Here is a 12,754-nt window from a genome sequence, read left to right as displayed (position 1 = left end):
TGTGGTTTGACTTACATGCTGCAGACAGATTTGATCCAGCTTTAGTCCACTGTCTGGTTCTGTCTGCTCATCTGGCCAACAGGCTCTGAACTTGTTTTTTTTTTGTCCAGAGATTTTGTTATAATAATAAAATGAACGAATTTCCAAAATTAATCAATTTTGGAAATTCATTCATTGGATGAATTTCCAAAATGGATCAAGAAGAATCAATCACTCCATCAGTTAAAAAAGGTCTTCCAATTAAAGCTTTTTTAAATGATGCAACAGCAGATTATCTACAAAAATCAGCTCAGTGTTTTAGAAATCACTCCGACAATAAAGGAAATGAATTCATTAATTTGCCGAATTGTTTTCACAGCTGTTTTCACTACCTGTTTGTGAAGCATCAAACACGGTACTTTCACCACTTTTCCTTCAGGTCATGACCTCTCTGACTGTAAGCTGCCCTGCAGGTTCACACTGTTTTGCTTTTGTGTCATTGCAGGTGAATGTTGACGACACCGTTGAAATGTTACCAAAATCAAGAAGAGCTCTCACCATCCAGGAAATTGCTGCATTAGCAAGATCCTCCCTGCATGGTGTGTGGAACAAATCATTTTTGAACATTTTCACATGCTAACCTGCACAGACAGAGAGTGAGTGTAACTCCAGATATAATGACGTGCTGTAGAGTAATGTCCAATCATTATCTTATAGGTATTTCCCAGGTGGTGAAAGATCATGTGACAAAGCCCACAGCAATGGCACAGGGCAGAGTTGCCCACCTGATCGAGTGGAAAGGCTGGTGTAAGCCCATGGACACTCCGGCAGCCCTGGAATCGGACTTCAACTCCTACTCTGACCTTACTGAAGGAGAGCAGGAGGCGCGCTTCGCTGCTGGTGAGACTATAGTTTCTGACTTTTATTACTCAAATATTTGACTTTCCTGCTCTGCTGAATTCTATGTGGGAGATTAAGGATGCTTTCTGAAGGCGTTGGGGTCGATTAAATTTATGCTGAAGTGCACTCAAAATAAAAGGTAATGTTATGCAATATGAAATCTGACATTTTACAGATTTAAAAAAAAAATTAAGGCCAATTCCCGTGCATTTGTTTTCATTTTGTGAAGGTCATTTGTATCAAAGTTAAATTAAAGGTAAAATAAACAGCGAATCAAATAAAACCCTGCACTAACAGGATAAAGTCACATGAAAAACAGCTGCAGCCAAAGACCGCAGAATCAATAAACATTTAGCAGATTAAATAAGACGGAGCAATGACTGGGTTCCAAATCTAATCATTTTTATTTGCGCGGCCCAGGGCTGCTGGTCTCACTGGACCTCGTAGACTGCGATCCGTGAGCCTGAGGCTTACGACAAAGAGTCACAACTTACTTAAGACATACGTGTGATTTAAGGATTAACTTTAATCTCTGAGGAATATATTTGCCAGTTTAAGACGGTGTAAACCAGAGAAAACCTGGCTGGAAGTCACAGAGAGAAAAAGGAATCGTTCTTGTGGGGAGACTCCTGCTGTTTTCCAGGTGAACCACAGCTTTCTGTCAGATATTGTAAACGGAAGTGTAACCTCAACAGTGTGTGTCTGCGGTGGAAGGGCTGATGCAGTACTGCATGTCTCTGAGTTCTGGACTGGTGCAGGACCTGTAGTAAATACTGCAGTTCACCTTCCCCGCAGGGGAATTGATACTCCGCAGTCTGCTCTCAGCCTTGTAAGGCCACGGTGTGTAGTGAGAGAGCTGATGAGGGAGGACTCACCGACGACGCAGAGAGATAGAACTTAGCCAGATGCTAATACTATTGCATTATTATCTTATTGTTGTATGTATATTATACGCATGTGTACAAAGATACCACATTGCGAACCATATCAAATACTATTGCATTATTATCTTATTGTTATATGTATATTATATGCATGTGTACAAAGATAAAAAAAATGCCAGTGTTTTCTCTTCTCCTGAATGATTCATAACCCCGGTTCAGTACCCCGGCAGACCACCTAGAGGTCGGGGACCTCATGTTGAAGACCTCAGTCAATATAGTTAATGTTCTAGACATCTTGGGGTCACAGCTTTGACCATCATCATATCAGCTCTTTACATTTACAAAAATGTACAAACTATGTACACAGCCTTTGTTGATCACAAACTGAACACAAAAAGATTTCTTGTAGAAATATCTGTCGTCAGTCACCATAACCTTAAGGTTCTCCAAAGGACATTCAGTATTCCAAACTACACCCACATGACAACGACCTTGATTTTATTCTCTTCACTACATACAGTACATCCTCCTCAAAGAACAAACTATTTATTATTTAGTCTGCAGTCAACATAAGGTGCACACACAGGTGAAGTACCACTGAGCAAAAATATCGAAGAAAAGAATAAAGCATGAAGAGTCATTTTTCTTTTCTCCATCCACTACAGGTGACCTATCATTGCTATGCCCAGACAACAGCAAACCCCCCCCCCATAACCCCCCCCCCCCCCTTCTCAGTTTGCTGCTGGTCTTTCCATTTATTTCCCCCGTTCCTCACATTCTTTCTTCTTTAATGCCACACCTGTGTCTGTCTCTCCTGCAGATCCTGTCTCTCCCCTCTGCCCCCCCTGACACACACACTCCCCCCACCCCTATTCTCCACCTCACTCCCCCCTGCATTGCAGGCTCTCAAGGTTAATTTGCACAGTAAGGTTTTGCTCCCGGCCAGTTCCACAGTGACTGAGCGATTTCCTCCGTGTCCCACCTTTTTTCCTTTCTTTGTTCTGTCTCCCTTTTATCTCAACATTTACTCCACTTCCCCCTCCCTTCTTTATATAAAAACCCTCCTCAGTATTCTTTACCCATGTGAAACTCCCACGATTATTCAAAAAGACCCAATTCATGTCAGTGGCAACGTTCGGAAATGTGCATTCAAGTGTAAGATCAAACAGTGAAGGAAATGTGTTAGTCGTACTGACTTTGAACTTCACACCGTATATACTGTGCTGAGTATTTGAAATTGATTGTTGCCTCTGGGTGTGAGAACTGAGTTCATCTGTTTGAGAAAACATCCAGCACTTCTCACTTGGTCTGTTACATCTGTAAAGTGCTTGATCAAAGGACACCAAGATGTAAGGAAATATAAACTCATACATAAATGTACGACTCACTGAATGACTCATTAAATATGAACCTTATTTCTAAAGACGTTATTATTCTCAAAAAAGATGAAAAAGCAGGAGGTGTACTACTGAGATGTGACCCAGAAAGATGAAAACGCAGGAGGTGTACTACTACTACTACAGAATGTTCATTCCTCTCCCTGATGCTGTTCCTTTGTCAATTTGCCTGATGAATAAAGGTTACATTACAATAACAAAAAACACATTGTAGTTTCTACAGCGATAAAATGTAACGATCTTCATGTGTGGAGGTCTTTTACAGAAAACTTTCGGCATTATCGGAATGTTACCCAAAATTAGATATCACAGGGTGAGTCAGAAAGACAGATGCTACTGTTTCAAGTGGTGTTTGGTTTTAATGACTAATAAGTCCAAGCTTAAAGAACACAAAAATATTGAGGAACCAAATTTCTGTTCTATACCAAAGAAGGATTTACATATTTATTTGGTCATTAACAAAGACTTTTCTTTTTTAATTTCTTTGGCTCGTCCTCACATATACCTATTAACCCAAAGATTTGTGACCACGAACAAATTCTGTTAAAGCAGATAATCTTAATTCATAGTACAGGTTGCGTCTAATTTCCACAAATACTTAAAAGGCAAACTACCAAAGAAGGATTTACATATTTATTTGGTCATTAACAAAGACTTTTCTTTTTTAATGCCTGATGAATAAAGGTTACATTACAATAACAAAAAACACATTGTAGTTTCTACAGCGATAAAATGTAACGATCTTCATGTGTGGAGGTCTTTTACAGAAAACTTTCGGCATTATCGGAATGTTACCCAAAATTAGATATCACAGGGTGAGTCAGAAAGACAGATGCTACTGTTTCAAGTGGTGTTTGGTCTAAGCTTAAGTCTAAGCTTAAAGAACACACAAATATTGAGGAACCAAATTTCAGTCCTTAAAAGGCAAACTACCAAAGAAGGATTTACATATTTATTTGGTCATTAACAAAGACTTTTCTTTTTTAATTTCTTTGGCTCGTCCTCACATATACCCATTAACCCAATTCATAGTACAGGTTGCGTCTAACACAAATTCAAACCACAAGCAAACATTACATATCTGGATATCTCTCAATTTCCATTTCAGACAAACAGTTCACACAATTCCATTGCAAGGTCGTGAATCAAACATCAAAAATATTTAAGTGCATTTGCGGCGTTTAACCATCTTCCGTCTGCAAGACAAAACACAGGGCGAAGAAACCTTAACGCTGCGGTGAGACAGCGCAGTTCTCCCGACTTTTCGCGTTTTGTAAACGTTCTCAAGACAAACAAATAATTAAAAATTACAGCGATACGGAGCTTCCATATAAGTGCATTTCTCAATTTCCATTTCAGACAAACAGTTCACACAATTCCATTGCAAGGTCGTGAATCAAACATCAAAAATATTTAAGTGCATTTGCGGCGTTTAACCATCTCCGCCGATCCGTCTGCAAGACAAAACACAGGGCGAACAAACCTTACCGCTGCGGTGAGACAGCGCAGTTCTCCCGACTTTTCGCGTTTTGTAAACGTTCTCAAGACAAACAAATAATTAAAAATTGCAGCGATACGGAGCTTCCATACAAATTCATTTCTCACGGTTGCAATTATATTATTTATTTTTTGACCACTCACCCGTTAAAACAGACAAGTTGCAGCAGCAATTAGTGCCCGGAACTCTCGGTTCTCCTCGCATTAGCGGACGGCCACACCCAGAGGCACCTGAACTGAAACAGCTCCGCTGCCAAAGGTTCCGCTTTTCTGTCTTATGTCTTCCTTTATCTCCAAAGACACAAATAAACAAACAAACTAAGGAACAAATTAATAAAATTGTGAACAACACAGATTTTCCAGGGAATAATTGAACCTATTAAAAACCAAGAAAAAGAAGGAAATTATTTTTCCCACTCATCCAATTAGGTCCATATACTTGTCAACCACAGCAACAAGATGAATGGTTGAACAGAGTAGTACTAATGTCTAAAGTACTTAAAAAAAAAACTAATTACAGGGCAGTACTCACATTTTTTAGGGAGAGTGACATAAACAACCTATCAGTGCATACACAGGACTGTACCTGTTGTTAGGGGTTAAATACAGAGGAGATACAGTACTATGACTGGATCCATTTCTGTTGGGTCACACCTTCTGTTTTTGTTGAAATACATTTATCTGAATTTCAAAAATCCCTGGAATGCTTTCCAAAGAGCAATGTTTTCAGTCGCCTGTTGTTGGAAGACGCGCCAGTGTTTGTGACAGAGTTCAGGGCTCAGCCACTGTGAAAGACGAACGAGTTCATCGATTACTCGTCGTGAGAGACAACGGGTGAATACTAAACAAAGAGAAGCGACGGAGTCAGTAAAAGAGAGGAGGTTAGGAGTCGGAGAAAACAAAATGAAAAGTGAGAGACACGGCAGAAAGAATATGGAACGCTGGGCGAGACGATATGGCACTTTATTGAGGAAGACGATTGGGAGCAGAGCATGATATGAGGGAGAGAGTGGGTGAAGGGGGGGAGGAATACAAAAACAGATGGTTTTGAAAAGACGTGGCAGTGGAGGGGTAAAGAGATGGAGCGAGACGCGGGATGGGTCAGCTGCTGATGGTAATTGCAGGTGATTGGTCACTTAGACCATGTGGTCTGTGCGTTCTGGCACAGGCTGAGTCATTTGTAGCCAAAGACAGGCACTGGTGTGTCACTCTCTGGCTGCTACTGTGCACGTACATGCACGTGAGTGTGCACATGGTAAATTACCATGTTCCAGCACAGTCAGCCGAGACACAGTACAGTACGCTTTGAGATGTTAGCGTCTCTCCCTGGGTGCTTCAAGGAGCAAAACAACATTAAGTCATTTAATAAAAACACTGACCAAAGGTCTGAATGTTTTTTTTTTTATTTCCATCTGTGGCCCTGCAATGGACCCTGGGCTCCATGGAGCCTTCAACATCCATGCAAAAGACCCTGGGCTCCATGGAGCCTTCAACATCTGTGTAAAAATATAGGTGGTAGATAGTGGATGGATGGATGGATGGATGGATGGATGGATGGCATTTATACTATTTGAACAGTATTTCCTGTATGTCAGCCATGATTGGTTGTTCGCCAGACAAATATCTGCTGCAAAACATCGGACTGTTGCCCCTGACCAGAGCACGACTGCTCTGATCGCGAGGCGTTCCACACACATTAGCCAACAAACACCCAGAGGACAAGCTGGAACTATTTGTCCTGCCATTAATGTGTTCACTCCTGTCAATATCTGCAGCTTACGTGTGTGTGTTTGTGTGTGTGTTCTGAAGGTGTAGCAGAGCAGTTTGCCATCGCTGAGGCCAAGCTGAGGGCCTGGTCGTCTGTGGACGGTGACGAGTCCAACGATGACTCATACGACGAGGAGGTTCCGCCTTCCAGTGAGCCCAGCACACAAAGCACAGGTACACACACACACACACACACACACACACACAGACAGCAATAGAAAGGATTCTATTTCCTGCTCTTCCTTTTAAATACCCTGTTGCATGTCCTCTTCCTTCTGTATCCTCCTTTGTCCCAGTGCCCTACTTTTTTTTTCTGCTCTGACATTTTTTTTTGTTCCTCAGCGAAATTTGATATCCCTCCTGCAACTTTAATATGATTTCCTGTGCAGCAGAGACAGTGTCTGTGAGAGTGTGGTGTGTGAGGGGGTTATCAATGCGCTGTGTGTTGACCCTGTGTGTGTGTGTCAGTGCTTTCACTTTGATTACACTGAAGCACCAATAACCCTATACGACCCCTGACTGCCAGCTGATCCTTCTATCTATCTATCTCTCCATGGATTCATCTCAATTAATGTGAATTAATCACATTAACATAATATAAATATAGTGTATATATACACACATAAACATATACAATCATATGTTTCTATATATAAATATATGTATATATAGTGGATTAAATAAGCCACTGCATAAAGGAAAGAAGTCAGCGTGAGGACATGTAGATGGATGACGATTGTGAAGTCAGGCATTTTGTGTCACTTCAAATTACATCACCGTCATAAACAAGTGGCAGCTGAGTGAACAGGTGTGTTGAACCAGACAAATCGCCTGAGCAGCAGCATCAGTGCACCATCCTGTCAACTCCTTTTCTTTCACGGGTCCAAAGCCGCGGTTCACACCAACAGACTTTCCCATATTTTCACATTCCATCAGTTACCCGTCAGAATTCAGAGACACAGCACAGCTCAGAGTTTTCAGGTGTGAGGACAAGTCTTTAAGTCAACTCCTCTACATGTACAGTATTATTGCATTGTTATGATTAAAACCCAGTGTCTCCTTCTCTGTAGACTTGCCCTCATATCCTCCCTACTTAAAGGACCTGATCCACAGCCATCTTTGCCAACACCTGCGAGGTCCCTGTTGTGAGGGGGGAGGAGGAGGAGGGAGCGGAGAAGGAGGTGGCAGTGGGGAACCCTCACCCACAGCCGGGTCCCCGGACACCCTGTGCTCCAGTGTGTGTAGCCTGGACGAGCACCACCCGCTCCTGCGCGACCTGAGCGGCCACCGCGGTGGCCATTGCCACAGCAGCGGCGCTGAACTCGCTGCCAAGATCCTGTCAGCGCTGCAGGGAGGGGAGGAGCTCCTGGCCAGACTGCAGAGGGTAGGACAGAGCGGGCCTGGAGGGGGGGACTGTATATTCCGCAGCTTGGGGTTGGGAGGTCGGGGCCTCGGGCCCTGTGGGGGACAGGACTCTCCTTGCTTCTCCACGTCTTACTCCGAGACGTACCTGTCACCCGGTGAGGATGACGACACACCCTGCAAGGACTACGAGAACACGGTGTGTCAGGTGGAGGGGGAGGCAAACGATGAGGAGTACCCTCCCAATTATGACCCTCGGAGGAGGGTCTCTGATGTCGCCTCCTCTGGGGTGGTGTCATTAGATGAGGAGGATGAAGAGGAAGAGGAGGAAGAAAGGGCTGGAGAACCAAACAACCAATGACTCCTCTCTCCTCGACTCAGTGTTTCATCCTCCAAGCTTTTTTTTGGAGCCTTTTCATTTCTCCATGGTGTTTTTAAAGTTTGAGCCTTGGTGCATGTTGTTTTTTTTTTTCTCTGCTGACTCAAAATGAAAAAAATCACCTGTCTTTGCCTTACTTGCAGCATTTAAACTCCCCAACCTCATCACCGCTTTCCCTCCTCTAATCTTTGAACCCTGCTCTCTTTGAGGCGTCCAAACATTTCTTTGCTCTGATTTTAGGTGTTTTGGAACCGTCACTGGAGTCCAACAGTTTGCTTATCCTTTTTTGGGTTTCTGGCCCCGTCCCTCTCTCCATCCCCTTTTTTCCTCTCTGTGAAAGTGACTCCAAATATTGATGCCAGTGGGGGCAGGCAGACTGAAGACTGAGTCCAGAACTCTTTGACTTGTCTTTGCATGTGTTTTGCAAGTGGTTAAATCGACGGGCCTATATGCCCCTGAGCACGGTCTGTAATCTTGGCTGTTCTGTATAATACGTCCTCCTCTGCCCAACACCTCCCACCAGAAGGGACGTAGAGGGAAGGCAGGTTGGCACCGCATCCTGGCACCTACCCTCCCTCTCTCTCATCTCTGCCCTCTTCCCTCCTAAAGTGCATCCATTCTGGGCATGGCTTGCTGAGTATGCCAAACGATTCAACCCTGTCTGCAAATTATGATAAAATGCTGGAATGTCTTTAAAATGACAGGGCGTAGTTATGTATTTTACATGAACAAAGTTTAAAAAAAAAGATTTGTCACAAAGGATGTGATACGGCGCTCTCATTGTACTAGTTTTCTATCACTCCAAATATGTCGTTGTTCACGTCATTCTGTCCATCACTGTGATGGACGTCTGCCATAAAGACCAGTTACAGCTACTGGGTTCTGTGGTTTCCTGTGTGGAAAACATAAGAACTGTGGGGCTGTACCACAGCAGCAGCAGCAGTGACATCGACAACAACGAAAAACTAAGAATGTTCCTGAAGCGACTCTTCGACGCCAGGCCTTTTGGCAGGAAGTAGCTCTGGTTGAAGACAGAAAGTTGACCTGGAGATTTTTCTATATTTTTGTATGCCTTGTCTTGCTTGATCGCTCTTTGCCTCTGCGGCGTGACAGTGTATGTGGTTTTTTGCACGAAGCTAACGTGGCTGTAGATTTCTCTTTTTCTTTGTTATCACTGTGTGATATTGTCCAATGGGGAAAAAACAAACAAAAAATACTGGAAAAAAACAAACAAAACAAACAACAAATGTGAACAAAAAGTTTTTATTTTTTTTGTTATTTCAAAAGAGGAAACTGTGAGATTGTTTGTAATTATCTTATGTCATGATCCTCATAAAGAGCTGCTGCTTTTCTTTTGTTAAAAAACGCTTCTTTTTGTTTCTCTCTTTCCCCCCGTTAAACCAACCTTGTGGGAAATTTTACCTTTTACTGTAAACTGCTCTCTTGATTTTTATGATGTTTGCAAAAGGGCACTTCCATCTCCATCAGGATGTGAGGAACCTCACCGAGGTTCTCCCAGAGGGACCATCATTCATACAACTCAGGAAATCCCATCGGACCAGGGCATCAATGCATTCTGCTCACGCTCACATAACACCACTTGATCCTAAATCGTCTCTGTGTGTGTGTGTGTGTGTGTGTGTGAGAGAGAAAGAATCTCGCTGTGTGCAAAGTTGTTTTCTACAAATAATTAAAGCACAGATCCATTCCCCACATCCTCGTTTCACGTCTGTTGTCCGACTGTTCCATAGATCTTCAGTGTGTCCTTTTTCAAGGATTGCGTAGCTGTGTCTATTCTAATTTGTGTGTCTTTGTGTGTGGCTGTGTTGTGTACTGGTGTAAATCCACATTGTATGATGTCAACAACTCCTCAAGTTTCTGCACTGTGCAGTCAATTTAATCCAAAACTTATCAGACAGACGCAGCGATTCCCTTTAAAATTTAAACTAGTGTAGCTGGTTTTTTTTGGTAAAGAAATGAAAATGTTACAAAACCAAAATATATATATATTTGTATATTTTCAGGCAAAAAAAAAAAGAAAATATTTTTCAAGCAGCTACATTAAAATGGTGAGTCTGGAGAATTGATTAGACAGTGACAACTCAGGAGGAACCATCGAAGCTGTGCCTTTCATTCTTCACCTTTGACCTCCCAGGTTGCACTGTCATCATCGTCATCGTCGCCATCGTCAACCATCAGCCATTCTGTCTTGTCCCTCAGGCCTTCTTCTTCTTTTATGTCTTTACTTTCAGCCAAGTTGAGGCTCTGTTTCCTCCTGCAGAGGTTACGGCAGAACCATTTGTGTCACTTGCCTTTTTGGTGGACGTTAAAATCTGACGAGGCTTTTGTGTGAGCGCAGTGATCAGAGTGCGGCACTCGCTGTTCCCGCTGTTATACATCCATGCTGTTCGCAATTTCGGTGTAATTGTCACTCGTCCTGTCCCCAAGGCAGCCTGCGTATGAGTGTGTGTGTGTATGAGCAGGACAGAGTGGAAACGAGAGAGAAAGAAAAACAAAGGTCGACAGAGTGGTGAGAGAGAACACACACACACACACACACACTGTGTGTATCTGTTTTACACTGAAGATGATGTCGATTTGTTCATTTGCTAATTCATTCATTAATGACGCAGTCCTAAATTTAGCCCCAGTCCTTCTCGCAGCTCATTGGTGAATTTCTTATCTTTTTGTCCTTTTTGGCCAGAACACTTTGTCCCCATGAGGACAGAAAATGTCCCACTGACACACAGACAGCCTGATGAATGTCTCTCCTCTCCATCCTTCTGCCACGTCCTGTCCCCCCCCCCCCCCCACTCCCCACATCCCACCCAGGCCTTTTGTCTGCGTCCTTCCCCTCTCTCTCTCTCTCTCTCCTTCTTTCCTTTACTGTCTCTCTCTCTCTCTCTCTCCATTTTCCCTCCCTTTGTCCCCCACGTGGGACTCATTACATAACTAAAAGGACATCTGAGTGCTACCTGTGCCGACAGGCAATTAGCCCGTCGTTATAAAACTGGTTGACGAACAGGTGATGCTTATCTCTCCCCCCTGTCTGTCTTTTTATTTTTTCACCCACTCGTCTTTCATCCCTTCGCTCCCCCTGCTCCTGCTCCCCCTCCTCCCCTCCTCCCCCGGCTTCTTCTCCTTCTGTTTTTCTCTCTCATCTTCTCTGCCTCATTCCTACCAGCAGTCTCTAAAGTGGCATAGTTTCAGGTTTGATGGCCTAGAAAACTCTTCTCTGTTTGAGAACGGCGACAGGTGATGAAGGGAAAGTGCTCTTTGCCAGAACCTGGGATTAATAATATTTTTGCAGAACGGCAGCAGAGGTTCGTCCCTTGAGTCTTGTCCTTGAGTCTGACAGATCTTTAGAGTAAAACGTGCACTTTTTTTTGTACAAATGTGTGTGTGTGTGCGCATGTGTTTCTGGGCTGTGCCATTTTGTCAGTTGCATTGGTCAAGCAAAGGCACTGGATGGATGCAACAGTTTATCTACACAGGTCTATTGAAATAAATCCACAGCAGAGTTGTTTAGACACTAAATCACTAAAGAAAGTTCCAGAACCCATTGATTAAACACAGAAGTTTGAAAGAAAAAAAATAGTTGCTTACTTCTGCCCGTCTTGTTGTATCGGCGTGTTCCAGATCCTTTGTGTCTCCGAGTGACTCGGCGTGTGGTGGTGACGAAGTCAGTGCTAAAAAAAGACATCAAAACATCTGTTGGACAATGTGAAGGCAGAAGGAGCGCATTAATATTCAGCTGCTGCTGCTGATCCTGTCATCCCTCAGCCTATTTTCCATTTTGGAGCGAAGCTGCGTGGCCCTGGGGCCGTTCTCGCCCACACCACCAGCCGCCACTCACCACTATTAGGACAAACCCTGTAAACAGGGCCGACACTGTTGCATCATTTCCACCAGGCTGTCCAAGATGACGAGCGTGAATTCATTCCACTGAGAACTACAGTGTACTGTACACTGTGTCAACACAAGTTATTTTGAAAATAATATTTCTGACCTTGCTTTTACAACAAAACACATATCTAACAAAATGAGGTAAATATAACAAACATGATATGGATATTTGATCCAAGCCAATTTTTGATCATTAATTTATTGTAGTATTTAAGGAATAAGTACATTGATAACAACAGAAAACAGGAGGCAAAAAAACAAACAAACTGTGAGATAGTCTCTAAAATTGAATTTTTAAATTTAAATTCCAAACACAGTCAAACTGCAACCACAAATGACAAGAAAAAGACAAACAACAGTTACAATAATGTTAGAAAACCACACCAACAGACCTCCAGTTACAAGTGGCACTGCTTAAATACAGCATATAGAAATGTCTATAACTGTTGGACATTAGTGGACAAATGGAGTCAAGTTACAAATGTTCATTTTTAAGCGGGCCATACAAAATTACATGGCGGGCCGCATTTGAACCCCGGGCCTTAGGTTTGACACGTGTCTTAGGGTTTTGGCTGCAGACAGTCGTCCAAAAAATTCATTTAAACTGAAAACAGACAGACACAGCAAAGCCCCCACCCCCCCCACAGAGACAGGGCCACGGGGGTGGGGGGGTGGGGGTGTAC

The 12,754-nt window shown here is 43.1% G+C and overlaps 1 protein-coding gene and 1 long non-coding RNA gene across 4 annotated transcripts in view; one reads left to right on the top strand and one right to left on the bottom strand.

Moving 5' to 3' along the window:
* LOC107988504 (uncharacterized) overlaps positions 1–6,119 on the bottom strand; it is a 21,485-nt gene extending 15,366 nt beyond the window's left edge. Inside the window, exon 1 of the long non-coding RNA XR_003049594.1 lies at positions 4,802–6,119. This is a non-coding gene — a long non-coding RNA (uncharacterized LOC107988504). The remainder of the gene's footprint in view (positions 1–4,801) is intronic.
* fam131ab (family with sequence similarity 131 member Ab) overlaps positions 1–12,329 on the top strand; it is a 23,340-nt gene extending 11,011 nt beyond the window's left edge. For all 3 annotated transcript variants that reach the window (XM_008308775.3, XM_008308776.3, XM_008308774.3), the window contains exons 2-5: positions 485–578; positions 697–879; positions 6,467–6,598; positions 7,495–12,329. In XM_008308775.3, the coding sequence (XP_008306997.2) occupies positions 485–578; positions 697–879; positions 6,467–6,598; positions 7,495–8,147 (1,062 nt within the window). In that variant the 3' untranslated portion in view covers positions 8,148–12,329. The remainder of the gene's footprint in view (positions 1–484; positions 579–696; positions 880–6,466; positions 6,599–7,494) is intronic.
* The last annotated feature ends 425 nt before the right edge of the window (positions 12,330–12,754 follow it).

This window comes from Cynoglossus semilaevis, chromosome 4 (genome assembly GCF_000523025.1).
Source record: "Cynoglossus semilaevis isolate Cse_v1.0 chromosome 4, Cse_v1.0, whole genome shotgun sequence".
Taxonomy (NCBI): domain Eukaryota; kingdom Metazoa; phylum Chordata; class Actinopteri; order Pleuronectiformes; family Cynoglossidae; genus Cynoglossus; species Cynoglossus semilaevis.
The sequence above is the reverse complement of the archived record's forward strand: the minus strand, read 5'-3'. Positions and strand labels throughout refer to the sequence as shown.